Here is a 21,433-nt window from a genome sequence, read left to right on the forward strand (position 1 = left end):
GCGTTGCTGTTGATACTGGGTTTTCATTGCGTTATGATTGATTAGTCGGCGTCTTTTATTTTTGTACTGTTGGATTTGTAATTATTATGTTTTTAATACAGTTTCAAAACGTGTACCTTATTCAGACTCGGAAATACTGAGACCTACATTTAATAATCTTACGAGTTGAAAAACTTTTTTTTTTAAATGTAATGACCCACATTAATTGTCATGGGTGAAAAAAAAAGTTCTGTCAAAATTTGGGGATGTACAGGAAGATTTTTTACTAAAACCTACTTTGGCTGTAGCTCTTGAACTATCTGTGGAAAAGAATGTGAAATTCCTAAAATTTCTGGACCGTACTTGGAAAATCCTTGTTCTTTTGTGGCCCCTTCAAATAGTTCTCTTTGTTTTCACCTATTTTTTCTAGTATCTCGAATAATAAAGGTGCATGCAATAGTGACACAAGCCATACATTTTTTTGTCATACTCTTCAACATTTCAATTAACAATGAGATTCTAAATAAGCTATTTTTTTACTCAGCTTAAGCGATAATAACAGAGCAATTAGAACAGTTTTTTTTATATTCCCGTTCTGTGTTAATATTACCATGAATTCTTACTGTAATTTTATAAATAAAATAAAAAAATCGTAGATACTAATATACTACATCATCTGACACATCGGAAAAATTCTACACAGCACAAGTTAATAAAAATGTTCCCGATAGGATGTGTAAAAGTACAGGCCCTATTAATACTGAACTGAAGTATGATAATATTCGTTCCAACTATTTTCCTTGATAAAATATTATAGAGAAGTGATTAAAAAAGTGTGTTACCAGAATTTCATTGTTAACAACAAGGATATGTCATCTCAGACATAATTTTCCTTAAACACAACATCTACAACCAAATTTCCTATTCACACTGAGACTTTTCCGTTAAATTAAAGCCTTTCCAATCGCTGTAAGATCGACGCCACTGGTTCTATTTATTGGAGCTTTGCATGTCAACAAGTATTATGAAGCAATGTAGTCCGGTCGTTTAAAAATTTCTCTCTTTTCTTTATACGATCGTAGCGAAAACTGTCAACGCACAAATGACAAAATAAATATATATCTAAATGCCTTGCCATGTACAGATTTCGAAGTCCTATTTCTAATGCAAATGCCGCCGATACAGCATCAGCTGGGTGCTAGGATTCAATAGATTTGTGCGTAACGTTATATAAAAACTTCTCAAGTTGGGACTTAGGCCAAATCCCTCAGGTCCCATCTTACGGTACTTTTCAAAGAACAACGGTTATCGGTGCAAGGTGTTTGAAAAACTGACGACACATAAGGGACAACTTAAAGAGTATGTATACATAGTAGTTCGTAGAAGTGTCATATTGTGATGAAATACATAATAACATTGTCTTACTCATATAATTAATAATAGTATGGATTAAAATTGCAAGATTATATTCTCCTTTTCGTGATCTAAGAATTTGGCTGATACAGGTCTTTGTGTTTAAAAATGTAAAGGAATTTTAATGGGTTTCTTATGCCAGCTGTCACTTTTCCAGTTACTAATTAATTAGTTTAGATGAAATATATCGTTCTTCAAAATAAATAATATAATGTAAACTTTGCAGCCAAAGTATATTATTTTGTTCGCAAGTGACATACGCTGAAACAATTTATTAATATCATTGTCGCATACACTCATCGATGGCCTTTCTCAAGTAATTAATTAATTTGTATGAATATACGCTTGTCGTAAACAACAATCAAGTAATGGAAATGCGAAACAGAAACCAGAACGAGAGAAGAGAAACAGTACTAATCCTCTTTCATGAAATACTTCCTGCATAAATATATTTTGCGAATAATTCACACCTTTCACTTATTGATTACAAGTGATAATTTTTTAAAGCTACTGTGTTTCCTAGATCACTTTGAAATTCTGTAATGTAGTAGTAGGAGACAGCACTTGCAAAGTTGGTTGCCTACTTTTTAGCTATGAAATCGATACAATTCTATGACATTCCATCGTCTTCTAATACCTGTATTTTAAGTATATGTTTGCTTTGAATTCCCTATAGGGAAAGCAAGCCTGTTTTTTAGCACATTACTGACGAAATTTAAGGCATATTAATACGTAGTTTTCCTTGGATTGGTATTAAAAGTCGATGTTTACTTTTGTTTGTATGTCAGTTTAATAATGCTTTATGGAAAAGCTTTTAAAAATAGTGCTAGGGATATTGTTTGCATTAAACGAGTTTGAAGCAGTGGCGGCTCGTCGAATAAAGCAACAACTGAGACCGGGCTTTACTGTAAAATTTGGCTCTCCCGCTGCTAATATCTCCGAAATGAAGACATTTATTTTAGTTCCGGAAACTGGGGTTGTTAGGTCTCTCGAATAGGTTCAAATTGTAGTTAAAATTGTTAGTTCAAATCTTTCTGTATAGATGGCGTGGCGATACTAAAAAATGTTTGATCCCTGAAACGAGGAAAGGCAGTTCATGTGAAATATCATTAAATTTTGAGTAATTTCTGTAATATAAAGTTTTTCCCAATATTTACTTGTTTAGGTAAATATATCACTTTGTTTTTTTTCTGTTACTTAATTTTATTGTAAATACAATTTTAAAGTTCTGATATTATTATTAATATAATTTTTAAATTTACGGCTATAATAGCTATTGGCGAAGATCTCCATAATAAAAAGTGACGTGGAAATTTATTCATATTTATTATTTGAGTGTGAATTAATAAATATCCAAATAGTTGCGTATTATTTTTTATAAAATCTGAATGAAAATCCTGCTCGTGGACATCAGTTTTTCTATAATATTGTTGCGTCAAGATCAAACGAAATGAATATTTCTTTCATTATATTAGTGTTCTCAAAATTTCATTAGTTTTGAATATCTTCTTGGTTTTGCCATTCACAACAAAACAACTTTGTTAGTCGGCAAATATATCATTTCAGGCGAGTTTCCTAGTACTAAATTGATTTTTCACTTGATTTCAGGACATTAATTTCATTCTCCATCCAGATTCCGCTTATTTTGATCAGTTTGGTTAAGTAACAAAACTTAACCAAACTCATCTTTTCGGTGAAGAAGTCAAGAAGAAAGTCCCCAGAAATAATGACAAAGACAGAAGACCTTAATAGTAGGGAAGGTATCTTCCTTGCAAAAGTTTTTCTTAGATCTGATAAGTATAGTTTTTTTATAAGAAGGATTTCAAAGCTTGCGGGTGCGATGAATTTGGTAAAGCTGTATGAACAACTATTTAGAAAACACTTGTTTTTTCAGTATCAATCAATTAATTACAAGCAGGACAGACTACAGTACAGTAGGCAAGGCCTCACAGAACGATATTTACAGAGAACAGTCCACACATTGCCTGGTAGGAATGAGAATATTTTACACGCTTGTAAAAAGACTCTTCCTGCGTCAGTTTGCTGGACTGTAGTTTTATCTAGACAGCTTGCCGCAAAAAGAGGAAACGCCACTTTTAATGCCACCAGGTTTTCTCACGTTCCTGGTTTTATCGAAGTGCTGAATCGCTAAATTATTAATGAAATATTTATTGTTACCTATACGTTATCAATTTATCTCTCATTAATATCGAAGATTTAAGATAAATTATTTTTCTGTACCCCATTCGCTGTGGTTTGTAGCTATATATATAAAAAAAATGTATTTTAGTTGTGAGAAAGCGTCTTTTAGTTGTTCTTGTTTTCTTAAGTTGCAACGCAACTTGTTGCAGATAAAAAAATAATGAGTGCAATTACAGTCATCTGTTGATTTGGGAGCTGTCGCGTTTTAATTGCAATAAAATTGCTTCGAAGCAGTTAAGTGTCGTTGCACAGGCTTAAAATCATTAACCTAACAAGATAATCCATTAGACTTTCTAAATAATTTATGTGGTGTTGTCAGTGCACAATATTTTATGTTGGTAGCTGTACAACTTTTTGTTTGAGATGATGTTTCAACGTGTAGTTACTGAAAATCATTAATCTTTTACAGAAAACAGAACAGAATTTGAAACATTAGTAAATTATTTAAACATACATCAGAATTCATTCATTCAAAGCATAGAAATAATGAGAAAATTTCCAAATATTAACAAAAATTATGATTTACGATAACACATATACTAATTAGGTCCATAATGCTTTTAGGATGAAAGAATTAAAGCTATATATCCTGTTTCAGTTGTCAAAACATCATTTAAGTCCAATTTAAATCCAGTTATTTGTAACAGGTACACTCAGTTTTAAATGAGGAACAAAACCATTAAAGAAATAAATCTAATGGACAAAGAACAGTTAAATATATTAGATATTTGTGATATTTAATTGATTAGATGTTATCCATCTGACTCATAATTATAATTTAGTAAAACTATATCAGAAGCGTAATATTCTCTAATTTGAAATCGTTTTACTGTAAAAGTAAATGAGTTGAATTTATGAGTATTTAATGGATAATATTTAATAACCTTTTGTATAAAATACCTGTAAGTAAATATTAAAGCTAGATTGCTTTGAAAGCAGTACAAATTTGGGCTTGATGTAAGTGATTGAAGGCATTTAAAAAATATGTCATTTCCACACCCCGATATTGCTTGCTTTTCGCAAATTTACTCGCATAAACCTGATTTGTGCTCGACCGGCAATATATCTTTAAAAAAGCGGAAATCGTAAAAGATGATAGAGATGTGTTGGAAAACCACAAATCTAACACTAAAGACAAGCTGTAAAGGATGAAATTGGATATACCCACTAATGTTGTGGTCGTTTCTTTGCGAATGCATTTAACATGCAAAGGCGATAATGAGTCTTATTAAATATTTGTAATTCTTAGAACGTCCTTTCGCTGTTTATGTAGATATTTGAGAACTGCGCTAATTATATTTTTTAAAAAGCTTGTTTCAAAAATCTTAATGTATTTAAATAATTATTATGAATGCGAATACACATTTTCTTTCGGTTTGGATGTTTCTGTAGCATGGTCGTAAAAATATTCGTAATCCTTTGTTGAAAGGGGCTTCTAACTGTTCAGTTATAAAGTTTGGAAAAGCTTTGATAACTTAATTGGAAAGTGGTATCAGCAAAAGTGGTGAAAGCCAAATTGAAACAATTTGGAGTACAAAGCAAAAAGTACATGAAATCCTTAATGTCATTAATGAAAAAGTTACCGCATCTGAAATACCTTCCAGATTTAAAAGTTATATAAAGATATTAACAAAGTTTTTTCAAAGGCAAGAATGTTGAACTGAAATTCTTCTGGAATTCATTCTAAACAAAATACAGTTTAAAATGTCAAGGAATAGTATTAATAATAATAAAAATAATAGTTTGAGGTTGAAATTTTCTGACACAAAGATTGCTGTGCATGGTAAATACACTGGATACAAAATTTTAGTATCATTTAATAGAATCTCAACTTTAGAATATTCTTAAAGAATTTTATGCCGGCATATACAGGCTGTTTCAGAAAGACCTCCCGTAAATACAGGCGGTGATAGTACGATAAAAAATAATAATTTTTTGTTTTATGAACTATACTTATGTCTATCACCTCTTGTTTTCGAGATACAGAGCGACAAAATAAAATTTCTTAAATAGAATTTTTACGTATATTTTCAAACGGTGCGAAATATTTTTATGAAATTTTGTATTCCGGGGTTTTTAAGGATACCAAATACGCTGGTCTAATTATTTTTTGGATATTTCATAGAGGGCGCTAGTTATGCTACATTCCTATTACAGTCTTAATTCTTTTAAAGGTTAGGTTTTTTACCATTCGGGCTCCAATTTCTAATGTACAATTTTATTTTCTAAAAATAATGTACTCTTGTTAGAACTTCCTAATGTGGACGGTTCTCGAGAAAAAAGATTTTTAATTAAACTATTACAATATTACGGTGTATAAAATAAGTGACTTTTCTCAAAGTAGGCTTATGTCAAAGCTTATTGATGGATGTTTCATAAACAACTCATACATTCTTAGTAATATTTTAAACTCTAATTAACTTTATATTAAAATTTTAATTAGTCATTACTAACTATACAGTCACTAAAATCACTAAAGTGGCGTATTTTTTTCTTGGGGAAAATGGGGCGGAACCTCCAGTAGTACGCGACTGTTTAAAGCTAAAAAGTTAATATTACATTCAATAAAATGTCTCATTAGGTGAATCTCCCTGTATTTCTACTGAAGAAATTTATCTTATATTTTTCTTATGACAAATAGTGTCTGTTTATTTGAGTACTTTGGCAGCATGAAAAATTTTTAAAATCAACATTTGCTTTTTTAATTATGTTCTTTTCACTGTAAGATTTTTGATTGGGGAAACATTTTCATAAAAACATCCCTTTACGGATACATTTGGCTGAATTTATTAATTAAAATTGTTTTTTCAGGTTGCAAAATATCTAAATAAACAGATAATCAAGTAGAAGTTAACTGAAGTAGAAGATTTTCATGAACATGATTTTTTATATAAAAGAATTAAATTTCGTGTCACTTATAGATTCTTTCATAGAAGAAGAAACACAATTTTCTTTAGTTCTTTAAAATTTGTAACCCTATTTGTCGATAAAATTATTTCATAATTTACTAATTGGTTACATTTAATTGTTTCATTTGTGTATGGTTGTAGTTATACAGCCTACATATTAGTTCGACGTCATTCACCTCATAAACCACAGAAATTGGTACCTACATATTTAGCTTTAAAAATATACATGTATTGTTTTAGTCATAATAACTTTGAATACAACCGACTACGGACATTAACAATTATCATTCACTTATTGAAACTTCTTTGTTTACTAATTAAAGGATGTTGACTTAATATGAATATAATTCAGCAGCATACAACTAGTGTATCCTGAATAATATATTCATCTCCCATAATTACGTAATAATAAACTAGAATTATTGCCCTCGAGATTTGAGGAAACAAAGACATCTTTAAGAAGCTGTGCCACTTTAAATAAAATTCTTTGTTTTATAACACATTTAAGGACGAGCACTGATCACATAACTCTGTAGTAAAAAATTCAAACGGTCTATGTTTAAACAAGGGAAATTTGTTGGACGTTTAAATGCAACATGACTCTTGCTTACTTACCGGTGTTGCTGCAAAAAGTATAATCCAGTTTTGAAACGTTCCAATATTTTAACAGTTACTCGTTCACGAAAACACAGACGAACTATGATATTACTGTTAGAGCATCAACAAACACATGTGCCAACAAAAGAAACACCACAAAAGTACTTGAAAACCGCCTTTTACACCTTGCTTTGGAGCGACGTTAACAGGTAGGTCGTGAATTAATAACGAAATACTGAACAGGTAAGTAAATCGGATACCTTCGGTTCCTATCGGTTGACTAGATCCACGGTTAAATGGTCTACACCGTACTAGCGGTATACACGCATATATAGGTACAATAGCGATGCAGTCTTTTGCCCGGAGAAAGAAACAATTTACCTCCTTTCTGGTTCCACAATTTTTTTTGTTTTTGGTAAAGAATTCTGCGTTATCGTTTCGCGATTTTTCGCTTCACTTTCATCAGATTAATGCTTATCGGTGTTTACATTAATCCGGTTTCTGACTGGTTGAATTATCATACCAAGCCTCAGCCACCGATCCAAACAGAAAAAACTAATTTAGTTCTTTCAGCGATCGTAGATTTACGTATCTCTGTAATGATATTTTAATAATGCTCTACGTTTGCGAACTGTAATGACACCAGTCTTTTTCTATTCATTGTCAGTGAGAAACGGCATTTTTTCAATATGAAACTTACGTAAAGTAGATATAATGCATATAATTACTATGACACAAGCAATAATATTAAGAAAATAACGGAATAGACAAGGGTTCCTTCATTAACTTTATGCACGAAATTAAATGGACAAAATTTTGCAAATGGACTAAGTATTTGTAGTATTTTGTGAAATTGTTTTTATGATAGTTAAATTCTAAACATATTCTACCTATCTGGAACTGAGTGGCAAAAAAATATACTAGCTGGGGCCAATCTGTATTATTGATTAGCCAGTTATTAAGAAATTTAGTGACATTTGATGTTAATAAGTTAACCTGGTGCTGAGGGATTAGCTCGCACATTTGGAGTTAGCTCGAATAGATGTCAAGAATAGTACGTAAATGTTTAGATCTGATTAAATGATTGGTATACATATAAAAATAGTATCACATTCGCTTTTGATTGTGCATATTTAGTGGCTGCTCACAAATAACGTAAACAAATATTCAACATCATTAATAAACGAGCTCACTACTCTTACCTACCATTTTCTATCCTTTTCAATTCCTTATCTTCCCTTACGAAAAACATTGCAATAATAACAGAGTGCCACAAACAGAAATCGAAAAGTCCTTTTTCCCAGACTTAGTCACCATTATGTTTTTGGGGTCGCTGATCACGATCCCGGAGCCCATATGACCCCATTACGTCTACATCAACGTCTAATAAAGGTCAAACACGTTAACTGGAATGATACAATTTTTTTGACCCTGGATTCTGAAACAGCGGAAAATTTCACATTCGAATACGCTTCGACCTGTTTCTTCGCTCTTTCAGAATCTGAGGTCAAAAAAATTGTATCATTAATGTGTTTGACCTTCATTTGTCCTTGACTTAGACGTGATGGGGTCATATAGACACCGAGATCGTGATGAAAGACTCTAAAGACATATGGGTCAACTGGTTCGAGACACATTCCTATCTAAGATATCAGGCGAGAGATCAACGGATTTGACCTCTAGATGACCTGCACATGATTTTCAGAAGTCGGTTTGACCAACAGGTCGAAGGGTATTCGGACGAAAAATTTTCCGCCCTTTCAAAATCCCGGGTCAAAAAAATTTTATCATTCGAGTTAATGTGATTGACCTTCATTTAACCTTGATGTAGACGTGATGGAGATAGTCTGGGAAAAAGAACTTTTCGATTTCTGTTTGTGGGCCTGTGTAATTAGTTTAGTTCAAAGTTAATATAAATTTTTCCATACAGTCTTAGTATTATAGTCCTAGTATTTAATGGTACAAAAAATACGCCGTCATATTGCATTTGTCAGCATGTAAAGATATTTATTGCTTTTACAGTCAATACTTGTAGCTCTGTACCCACAAATCCTTTCTTCATTAATTTTGAGCTTGCGACCTTCTGAAGCGTCGCGGAACAGCGATGTGATAATATCGCGTATCACCTTGGTGATCCGAATCTCATCGCGTTCATTTATTTTTTCTTCAGTTTCGTTCACGGCCGCCTAGCTTATAATATAATCAAAACGTTCGCATTACTATCGCTTTACTAACGAAGTGTAATCAATCAATTTCGTTACTCAACAGAGTAATCACGTATCCAGTTACACACCATAGAAGACCATTTATTTTTTATTTAGATACGCAGCGGCTACGCTCCACAGATTTCGTGCTTCAATTTTTTCCGTGTCTAACGAAATTCCTTTGCAGTTGAGAGGAATGATCATCTAGATTGAAAGGAAATGGTGACACACAAGAAAAAACGTAATTATACAAACGTAACTAATTGGTTGGTCAGTTAAAAGTGAATGAAATATTTACACCAAAGACATTGACATACAATAATTGAAAGATTTTCGGTAAAAAGTAATATATTGGAGTATTTGGACACATTTATTTACAACATGAAATATTAAACAACTTTTATCAGAATCAGATCATTTTCTGTGGAGTTTAATAATTTTCTACATAACTATTACATTTTAAACATTGTTTTTTTTTGAAGTTTTTCCTGATAAAGACAAATATGTCGAAAACTGAAATTGACATGATTAAATTTATGAATCTGATAGAAATTTGACTCTTTCAAAGGAACAAAGTCTATTAAGAGTTGAACTTGACCAATAATTAAATACATCAACTCTGACGACGTATGGGTCTCTGTTTATAATGTAAATAAACTAAGTAATCCCAAATTCAAATTATCTGACCCTAAGGTATTGACTGAAACAGTAAGTATGGTAATATAATTCATGGGATATAATTGAAGACCACCTAAAGAGTAAGTACTGAACAATTTTCGATTCAATCGTAATAGTTCATGATTCAAATATTAAAGACTCCATAAAATACGCAAAAACTTTAGGCGACATTGCAAGTGTTTAAGGAAAAAGTCTGTTTCACGTCAAGGTAGCCATTTTATTAAACAACGCAGATTATAGATAACATAAAAGATATTTAAATAAACATAAAAGATTTTATAGATGTTTTATATCTTTTAAATCTCTGTGTTATAAGCATATAAAGTGAGGTGTGCTATTATAATATTATAATCAAATATACGACTGAAGACTGTTTTGCCTTTTTTGTTTGTATTTAAATAAATAAAAGTAATTGTTTGCGGTTTGCCCGTCACAGCTCAGGGACAGTTAACAAATTGCCTTAGCTAAAGTTGCAGCATTTTTTGGTAACGTGTTTGTTCATTTCTACCGGAGCAGAAAATGTTATAATTCTTTAGTTATACAAAAAACTACACGAACCGCTGAATACATTTCATTTTGACATCGGCGATTATAGGGCAACCTTCAAATCAAATTCCTACCAATGGAATTCCTTATTATTACAAATAGGAAGTATAGAAGTAATAACAATGGTGTCCTTGAGGGGAAGCACAAAGCAGATAAATTATTCTTCTGGATGTTTTGTTATTGAACAAAATATGTGTCAATTCATTTAAGTCAGCAAGTTTTGTGAATAGGATACTAAAATTGATAAACATATGAAGTACTAAACTTTATGGTAAAGAAATATAGGTAAGTACTATTAAGATGTTTTCTAGCTGAAAGCATTCAAAAGTTTTTTTAACTGCAGGAAAATCAATCTTTGTAATACAATATCAGGGGTTTCGATACAAATTCAAAACCAAAACGACAATAAGTTCTAGACATACGCAAATTCATCATTTAAAAAAAACGCCACCTACATGAACATACTCCAATTAGTTCAGCGTTTTAAATTCATATTCTCAACATTAATAACTGAAGATTGCAGTCAGAAAACTATATATAGATGCGCTTTAAAATACTTGTATTATTGAAGAAATTAGGTCAAGTAGCATTCAATTGTTTATTGTTTGGACAGTGAAAGTGGCAAAAAGCTTTTGTTAATTTTGTAAGACACTACCTACGTCAAAATAAAACAACAGTCCCAATCACGGGTCACAATAGTCTGATCAATGGAAATACCGCAAGGGATGTATCAACTCTAAGAATTTATGACGCAAGGAGAAATCATAGTTTGGTATTTAACTGTATACATACCTTGTATTTTTGGTGCTGAGGACATGGAGGAAAAAATAACAGCGGATCTTGGAGGTAGTGGTGGGGCGTCATATTCTAGAGCGCTGTTGTTGCCAGATTCGTTAGAAGGAATAATCAGATTTTGACGAACGCTATGTTGCTGAACCATCAACAGGGTTTTCTGAAAAGAAAAACGATATTTCCCCAAAATTCAGAACTAAAAATTAACATTAAATGTTAAGTATTATCTTGGATATATCTCTTACTATTATAGAGATTTTAAGTAAAAAAGTATTCATAACTGGAAAACAACAAAAATAACAATGCCACACTCATAATATTCAAATATTATTGTAATTATTCATTATCATTCATAGTTTACAAAGCCAATTTTTGAAAATCTATTGCAGATATAACCGTTCATTATATCGTCATTTTACGAACAATATGCGCTGAAAAAATACGTGAAAGAGCCATTACCTTTTAAATACTTCATTTTCCATGTGGAATCCGCTCCGAAAATGTATTACCTTGTTAATCTACGTACAACATTGTACTCGGTGAAGCCTGACCATAGTCCCACATTGTTAATGCTGAATTAATTGGTAGCAATTATTCCTTCTGCCCACTCAATAAATATAGAACCTTTTTTGTACTGTGCATAATTTGTAATTTAAATCAATGCCCAGTTTTGGCTAAAGGCTTAATTTGTTCTGGCGTGATTTTTATCTCGCTTTACCTTGCTTCACCTCAATTTAGTTAATAGAAACCTAAATCCTTATGTAAATTTCGTGCTACGATTAGGTACAGAGTGAATCAAATTTGATAGAATTTCTAAGAAAAAGGATGGAAGAAATGCGTTCTTCAGCTCGAATTTCAAGGCAAATTCAACTGCTAAATAACATTGTTGATTTATTTTATTTGTTACAGGAGATATTCACTTTTTTGTTGTTAAAGTAGGTAACCCATTGCCATATAAGTGGTGGCAAAAAGGAAATATTATCTCGAATATTATATAGAACCTTATATAACACAAGACTATTTTTTCTTATGGACTGTAGATATATCACCCTTTATTATATAAAAAATAATCGTTGACGGCCCTGTGTCTCCAAAACAAAAGATGGTAGGCCCATGATCCATAGGAAAAAATCTAATTTCTTGATGTTCTATCAGCCTTTGGTGGTTTTATCAAAACGCCCTGTATATCTGATTTATCATTTTAATTCCTCTAAAAAATCGAGCTCTAAAAGTATAAAACATTTTGCTGTTTCACATAAGTTTCAATGAAACGTAACACAAAAACAAATACTAAAAAATTCGAACTAAATTTCCAGAAAAAACATTCTAAGGAAGTTCAAGGAAAAATACTGAAAATAGAAATTGAAATATACACGGTTAACAATACAGGGTGTCCCACAAAGAAATACACAAAATTTAAGCCAATCTTTTCAGGTAAAAAAACAATTGAAATAGCAATCGGTCAAGAAATGCAGGAGATATGGGTAGGCACATTTTTTCCAAAAATTTAAATATTTTAAGGTTACGTTATAATAACTGCTTGTTACAGAATTACCTTTGACATCCTTTAGATAGGAATCTTTGACCTACCCTTGTTGCTCTCAGGCTAAGCTCTATGGGGACAGGCCTACCATTAGAATGTGTTTTTAAACGTCTTTTTGTAACATTTTCTTCAGTTAAAATGAGGTCATTATCTAAAACTGATAACCCTACTCTATTGCCCCACTTACGACGTAAGATGATTCTTGTTTAAGAAAGCGGGCTCTATTGAATTCTGATGAGAAAGCTAGGGATTGTCATTAAAAAAAATCATCATATCACTGTAATCCAAACAATAATTAAACGTAAAATTTTACAAAATTATGAAAAGGTTAAAAAATAAAAATCAACCAGTCTTGTCTTTTTTCGCAAAACTAGTTTGTTTTTTGTTTCATATTCAATGTTCCTGACTTTTGTTAAAAAAGAAAAAGTAACACTGACCATTTTTAAACTAAACTTATTTTATTTTCTAATTCAAATTTGGGTAGCAGGTAATCATTATACCCTTGATTTTAATAGGTACATAATTATCTAAACTGCACGGAATAACATTTTTTTGGGTTTGTAAGATGACCATCCTCGTCTGCTTCCATTCATTTTGTACGCTGTCCTTGAAATGTCAAAACGAACGAACTAAAACCCTTCAATCTCCCAATGGGGTTTCTATATTCTTAATTTCTGCATGCGTGGTATGTCCGTGCGTGACTACACTTCATATTACTTATTGGAAGAAAACGGTGAAGACTTTTTTATGGTATTCTACCTGCTTATATCGCTACTGTTATATTAAAAACAACTAAATAAAATTTAGTCTAGAAGTCGGCGGTTCAAAATATTTACTGCCTAGCCTTAGGCTCTTTGAATCTACAGAAAATTAAGTTGTATTTTATCGAGTTTATTATACTGGAAGCGGAATGAAACAAGGTTTCGAATTCCGTTAGCATTTAATTTAGATAATTTTTAATGTATACGACTCAGAAATGTATAATAGGGAACTACAAGATGATTACTATTTAAAAATATTTTTTGTGGCATGTGAATTTGTATTTATTATAAACTATCATGGGAAGATTTTATTCTATGTTATATTTTCGAAAAATGTGTTACTGGCTTCTAAACAATATTTTTTTGGACAATTTATAAAGATGTAAGGTAAATATTACCAACAATATTATTGAACTGATATGTTATGAATTGAACGAAAATTTTACCAACATTTATCTGCCATTTCTGCTTTCCTTTAAAGGAAAAAAAAGCGTGGAAGAAGATGTACTGCAGGCACTAAAAAGTCTCAGTACTGCCTCAAAATTCGCTGTTAATATTCCAAAAATAATATACCTGCTTTCAAAAGTGGAAATATCATTTGTATGAGTGAAAAGGTAGTCTAACCTTTGCTATAAATTAGAATATGTGACTCTAGTTGTTTGAAATTAGGAATTCACTGCATCCTGTTTTAAAACATAACTTCCATTTAGGAATCTAATTTAAAATGATAAAGCTAGCAATACACATTAATTGTGTAATATTTTACGTGCTGTGGACATAATTAGCGACGAATCCGTAGGCGTAGAATTAATATTAATTTGTTATGGTCCCACCATTATACACTGATGAACACGTTAAATTACCAAAACGTGAATTTCAGCTCTGTCCAAGAGAAGCTCTGATAAGGTGAATTCAGAACATAAGTAGTTCATTCCTTATTTTCGATACCACAGTTTGGATATGGAAAAGAGAATGAGATATATATTTTTTAATTATATACTGAATATTTGCTACAGAGTCACTCTGTATAACCATGAAGAATAGTGGACTTTAGAGGAATAACAGTCTCGTAATTCTATACTGGCTATAAATCCACTTCTCGAATATGATTTATGTCAATTAGTAACGATATATTCATATTAAAATTTAATGGAGAACAGGAATTTTTATTTCATTTCAATAAATCAGCAGCAATATATGTATGTGAATTTTTAAAGTATACGACATATATAAATATTAATACATATTTATAAAAATTAGTCTGACAGATATTTGGAAAGGGTCAATAATTAAAAATAATAAATGAAATTGTACATAAATTAGTTAATTATATAATTTGTAACAACCCAATGAGTTTTTATATTAAAAAGATTGTAGAAAATGAAACTTAAACTATTAAATATTTAAACCTTAAAGTAAATACTATGCGTTAAGAAATTCAGTTCGAATTCTTCTTTATTTTTATTCTTTACCTCTGTCCATTTGTTATCGTTGCTGTTATTGCTGTTAGGTTGCCTCTCTGCATTGATATTTTTTGTCTGCATATCCTTGTGCTGAAGTTATCCACACCACATCTTTCCTGTAAAAAATATTTTTATTAGTTGATAATTCATGATTCAATAATTTTCATACACAAATTTAGCGTAAAACTCTTTTCATTGAACCCCATTGAAGACTTTTCCATTTCATTGAAGTTTTTTAATTGTTTTTATTGCAGTGTTTTGGTATTGTTGCTTACCACAGCTTTTTGTAATGTCTTATGACGTCAATTCGTGACGTACCACCAGAAGATAACATCTCAAATAAACTCAATAAACTTAAATACAGAACTCTTTTGAAGAACTTCAAAGTAATAATAAAATAACAGCTTTTCCAGCTTGTCCGTCCCATACATACCGCACCAGAAAATGAGTAAGTCACCTTTCAGATCAAAGAAAACGCGTAGGGGACCAAAAAGTAATTAATATTACAGGAAAGAGTTTAGACCTGCAGCATACAGCCTTTCAAAATGTACATAAATCGTTTTATGTATCGAAAATTGAATTACTCGATAAATAATAGCGGTCCGGTGCTTTTTATCACTTGGACTTTTATTTTAGTAGTGTAGTAAAATATATTTGATAAACAGAGCAGCCCGTCAGGGGAATTGTTCGGTGTATGCAACCAGTTATACACAATGCCACATTAGGCGCTAACATTTAAAGCAGACCTTACACCATAAGTGATACACGTTTATACACAGTATCTGAAACGTAGTGAATGTTTACGTTTACTTTAATTAAGATACAAATTAATTTATTAATTAATTAACCAAAGGCATGTCCTAAAAACGTTTGTCGGAAGATAAAATAGAACTAGTAGTTTGGAAATTTTATTAGAAAATTATCATTACAAACGTCAAAATATTGACGCCACTGAATATTTTATAAATTCTACAAATTTATTTGATTCTCATTTGTAATTTAAAGAAAAAATATCTCCTTTAATTCAAGCCGAGTAATTTTTGCGTTATTATTATTATTTTTAGTAGCTGTATGACTATAAAGTTGTTTGTTTCATAGAATTTTATTTACAGTGCTATAGTTAAATACTATACACCAAACATTCTTACTTGATAGTTTTTAGTATTTGGCTTTGTTAGCAGAATCATGAGTGTATGGTAAGCTTACTAGTACCAGTGTTTTTTCTAATTATTACGAGTATGTATTTTTCACCAAAGAATCATTTCTTTCTCCAAAAACCTAAATACGAACTGAAATTTATTGAAACTTCACTGTACTTTCTTTAAAATGTAATGCAATGTACGACACATTAGTCGAAGTTTGTTTAGAAAAGAAAATTTGGTTGTAGTCATTTCGTTTTGAATGTACTTTCACGGCCTGAAGCTGCGACTAAAAAGGACAGGAAATTAGTTGCAGTTGATAAATCTTCCTTTAAAGATAAAACTGTTAATTGGATGCTTTTTCAGAGGATGTAGATATTCCAATAGATAAACTTACAAACGTGTGCTAACACTAGTTTTTAGGATCAATAAAGTCAATTTGAACACGGTTTAACTAAAGCCAGTCTGATCATTTGACGGAGTATTCGATTAATTAAATAGCTAGCTGTCCACTCTCATTTTTCACTGCTGGAAAACATAAACAGATCGTGTAAACATCGCAACGATAGAAGTAAAACTAATTACAAATTGAATCAACTTGTTGTACATATTAATTAAAATTGTTACGATATGATCTCCATTAGATTGAATTTCAATAGCAATCGTAAGTGGTTTCTTCTTGATAGCTGCATATGTTAAAAAAATATGAGAAAATTTTTTAGCTACTCTTTAATAGTCGAAAGGAAACGAGATTTCTTCACTTTACTTACTATTGTTAGTGAACTATTTCTGGAATTAGTCATATTTTTCCTTTTTTTAACTGTAATTTTCGTACCTATTTATTGTATTAGCATAACAGATCGAGTTAAAGTGCAACATTATAGCATTATCTGTATTGTGTAGGCAAAGTGACATACCAGATAGCTTTTAAAAATTTGCGAGAAATGTGTACACAAGATATAAACCTTGAGAACCTTACACTTACCATACAAAGATGACTAAACGTTTGGCATTGAACTCGGCAAAAATTCTAATGGTTTTAGAAATATCAAATAAAATATTCGTCATATCTCTTAATTAATATTAGATATATATTCTTTTTAATTTTTGATTACTCCCTCAAGATGACTGAAAGCGAATTAAAAAAGTATCGGCTTCTTGGATTAACAGGCAATTTTTTATTAAGTTCATATCCATTAAAATAATCAAAATACATTATGTTGATCCGATTAGTATAATCCCGGCTTGTTTATTTAAGTACTCGAAATTTTGAAACATTAACTTATCCGTGCACCCGTGAAATTTTTATCTTAAGCTAGCCGCACACGATAAACAATCGGTAGTTTCAAATTTGACAGTCGTTATCAAATTTGATGTTAGCTTCTTTCTAAATGGTATAGTATGTGAATTACAAATTAGATTGTTCTTGTATTTATGTGTTTGAAATTAAATTAAATAAAAACAATGAGATCGTATACATCTTTTAAAATTGTATTAGGCATTTAACACAAAGCGTACTCTCTTGAAGCTGTAATGGCATTTTCCAAACATTGAAAATAAACTGCCAACAGATCATACGCTTCCACTTTCCTAAAAGGCATTTTCCTTATTCACAAGAACTTTTCCAACATAAATAACACTAATTTTGCACGTAGCTAGAGCTGTCACATTTCATTCGACATAATTTTTCAGTTGTCTATTTTCATATGGCATAATCTGCCTCGTTATGGAAAAAATAATCTTTATAAATACTCAGATATTTGGAATTAATAAAAAATGAAACATTGCAGTTATCAAAAAAATTTCAAAATATAGCAAGTACTTTTGACAAAGACAAATTTGGTATAGTTTTACCATTTAATTTTTTTCTTGAACTTTGTCAATGTTATTTAGAGAACTAAATAAAGGAGGATGTTCTAGCACTCTTTTGGCAAGAACTTGAAAAAGAAAGAAGATATCGACCTCCGATTTGTGCAATTGTTTTCCTTAATAAATAGTCTATCAAGCCATGAAAAAAAAACCTACATCGTTACATTTAATTTTTTAGTCAACGAAGACAATTACAAAACTTTTCTAATTAGCGTCATCTACCGTTGCATTTCCTAGAGTTAATGTTATCATTGCTATATAGTATTTTTCTTACTTTTTGTACTCTGTTACAATTGCGTTTTGAGTGTTCCAACCGGTCAGACGTCATTTGTAACAAACCAGGTGTCATTTGTAACAAAAAAAACAGGAATAACCTCTTACTGTTTCTTTGGAAAAAGGTTTATATAATTCAGCTAATTCAATATCACCTTTATATTTACGCGTGTTGCATAAAATTTACAATGAAACGCTTCCAACACCTGAAACACATTTGTTACAACCGACGCGACGACGGTCTCCCCTACTGTTCGTTTTTACGGCCGGCAATTAAATTTCAAACCCTACCCAAAAAGATCGATATCGGAATACGACGCGGCATCTCGGCAAAACCGAATCCAATAAACCTGTGGTGTAAATAATAAGACTTTTTATAAAGCAACGCCGCCTACGTCGCCTTTATCAGCTCCTGATTTGAATAAACATGCAAATAGAGCAGGCCTGAAGATGCCGGAATGTGGAATGCGCTAATTGAATGCTCAACTCGGTTATCAAATTACATTGGGTCTGTAGGTGTACGGCGATACCGCAAATAAAACCTGAAAGAACGAGATCGACGGTGGCTTTGCTGAGGGGCATCGCCGAGAAGAGATTGACCGGATGTTGGTTTCCGCCACACCGCGAACTTAAACTCGTTTCGAGAACAGTTGGAACATCTTAATTTCCTGTTGGTTTACATATTACAAGAACCGTTTTATGGGTCGCACGGTAAATACAACAATTTGGAGATTTTATTAATAACGATAAATTCGTACCTTAAAAAACGAGAATTGATAGTTACCGTTAAGTGGTGGCTACTGGTATTTTAATTAAATTAAGGAATTTGTAATGAAAGCTAAAGGGTAAGAACCGGGACATTCGAAACATGCGTGAAATTTGACTAATTACCCGGGCACATAAAATATAAGAAGTAGGCTAACCTGGAGACCCTCCTAAGCTATCTACATATATGTGAGGGTTGATTTGGCTGTACAGAAAAAATAAAACGCTCTCTCAAGGGTACAAATAAAGTATTTTTGTTGAAAACTAAGCTTGTGGAAAAAGACGTGTTGTCCGTTCGAGTGTTTGCTGGAGAGTTGTCTTGGCGTGGAGTCACTCGCAGAAGTACCTTGTCCTTGGCGCCAATCTGCCGGGGTCGTCTTCCGGGAACCCTGGTGCATCCGGGCGGCGTCTCGCTGGCGATCCTGACGTTGTACTTAAAAATGGGTCACTTGCGGCATGTGTACCCACACACCCCAATGCTCTCTCAACGGTACAAATAAAGTATTTTTATTGAAAACTAAGCTTGTGGAAAAAGACGTGTTGTCCGTTCGAGTGTTTGCTGGAGAGTCGTCTTGGCGTGGAGTCGCTCGCAGAAGTATCTGGTCCTTGGCGCCAATCTGCCGGGGTCGCCTTCCGGGAACCTTGGGGAAAAATGGGTCTCTTGCGGCATGTGTACCCACATATGTATTTTAACGCGCTGTAGTTGAGTTAGATGTATTTTGAGGTGTTTTGAAAACACTATTTTAATGTATTTGACAGCGAATTTGCGGAATTTGTATGCAATCTGGTACAACTTTAATTTACAGCGTGTCAATGAACTTATGTCAAAAATTTAAAGGGGTGAACAATTTTTTCCAAAGTCGTCTCGAAGTCAGAAACCCTCTTCAGGTTCATGGAATTTTATTTCAAGGTACTTTTCTTGTAATTTTGAAACGCATTGTATATAACAACTATTTTCTGTCCGACTGAAACTTAAGCTGTGATAAATGAATAGTACAATTCTCTTTGACAAAATGCTAAGAAACGTTTAGTCACAGTAAGCGTGGGACTTAATCTGTTGGTCCATCTCAACTTATACATCACCTCATATTCAATCTTACGTCCATCAAGATCTGTATTATATTGGCAATGCCGCAAAATTTAAATTAATCCAGTTTTGTAAGCTCTTAAACTTGTTGTCCATTTTTCTAGGATTTTTAAATATCTAGGAATGTTAACTATTTTAAATCTTATTAACTTATTCAGTCATTCATTAATTTTAAATTGTAGCTCGGCATATTTTCGTTAACTAATGAGATATCAAGTTAAGAACGAATATTAAGTAGCAATAAATAGAAAATATGTTGACCAATGGGACATTTTATGACTTAACTTCAATAGTAAATTATCCCGTCTTAAATATTCTTCAGTTTATATATGCTCATTGAATTTAACCTGCTTGCTCCAATCGAATGAGAAAACAGTTCCATCATATCATCAACATTATCCTCTAGTTCCTATTTAATTCCAATTAATAAAATAAAGATGATAGAAGTAAAAATTGTGATATTAATTGTAGATTGTACTTACGATTACATCATCAAATCTCCTGCATATTTCTCTTCAGTTTGTATTAAGCCAAAAATTTATGTCAAAGGTTAAATTTAAGCAATCTCCGCCTTTGCACATTTTGCAATTTCTGCGAATCATAAAATATGTCAAATTATTTAAATGACTATAATACAATGGCAAATGAAAGTAAATGTCCATTTAATATTGTTGATTTCTCTTTCATATGCCTCATTACATGCATGTAAAAGAAACATCTTAGGAACTTTTCTCCTTTAATATTTTTTTTTGCTAAATAATTATTATATGACTTAGATCTTCATATATACACATAATCCTTGATCAAAATGTTTAAGTTAATGATATGCTTGCATTAGAAAACGACTTTTCAGCTTTACGGTCGTGGACAAACAATTTTCCGTGCTTTATATGTAGGAGAACCTGCTTTAGCACATCTGGCACAATCTCATCCGTAGTTGCACGGTAAACTTTGAATTGTTTACTATTCAAAGCTTGTTAAATGGAGCGATATAATATGAGCCTATGTTGGCATGAAACTAAACGTTTTGGATTAACTACTTTACCAAAAAAGTTGAACTTTATACTAAATTCGTGTCCTTGTTTAGTCTTCTTTGTTATCTGTCCAATATCAATCTCAATTAATTCATTGTTTTGTATAGGTACGTGTCTACACGTAATATCGCATTAATATAGAAAAGCAACGAAAATGGTTATTTGCAGTCTGTAATTCT

General features: G+C 31.7%; 1 protein-coding gene across 5 annotated transcripts in view; it reads right to left on the reverse strand.

Annotated features, from left to right (window-relative positions):
- Positions 1 to 21,433, reverse strand: part of LOC108912850 — an 88,781-nt gene that overhangs the window by 55,262 nt on the left and 12,086 nt on the right. For 4 of the 5 annotated variants that reach the window (XM_018718254.1, XM_018718253.1, XM_018718251.1 and 1 more), the window contains exons 2-3: positions 15,097 to 15,203; positions 11,321 to 11,480 (exon numbers count right to left, since the gene is read on the reverse strand). In XM_018718254.1, the coding sequence (XP_018573770.1) occupies positions 11,321 to 11,480; positions 15,097 to 15,168 (232 nt within the window). In that variant the 5' untranslated portion in view covers positions 15,169 to 15,203. Of the gene's footprint in view, positions 1 to 7,118; positions 7,277 to 11,320; positions 11,481 to 15,096; positions 15,204 to 21,433 lie in introns of those variants that run through there. The other variant, XM_018718261.1, reaches the window with a different exon arrangement.

The sequence above is a fragment of the Anoplophora glabripennis genome, unplaced genomic scaffold (genome assembly GCF_000390285.2).
Source record: "Anoplophora glabripennis isolate ALB-LARVAE unplaced genomic scaffold, Agla_2.0 scaffold321, whole genome shotgun sequence".
NCBI lineage: Eukaryota > Metazoa > Arthropoda > Insecta > Coleoptera > Cerambycidae > Anoplophora > Anoplophora glabripennis.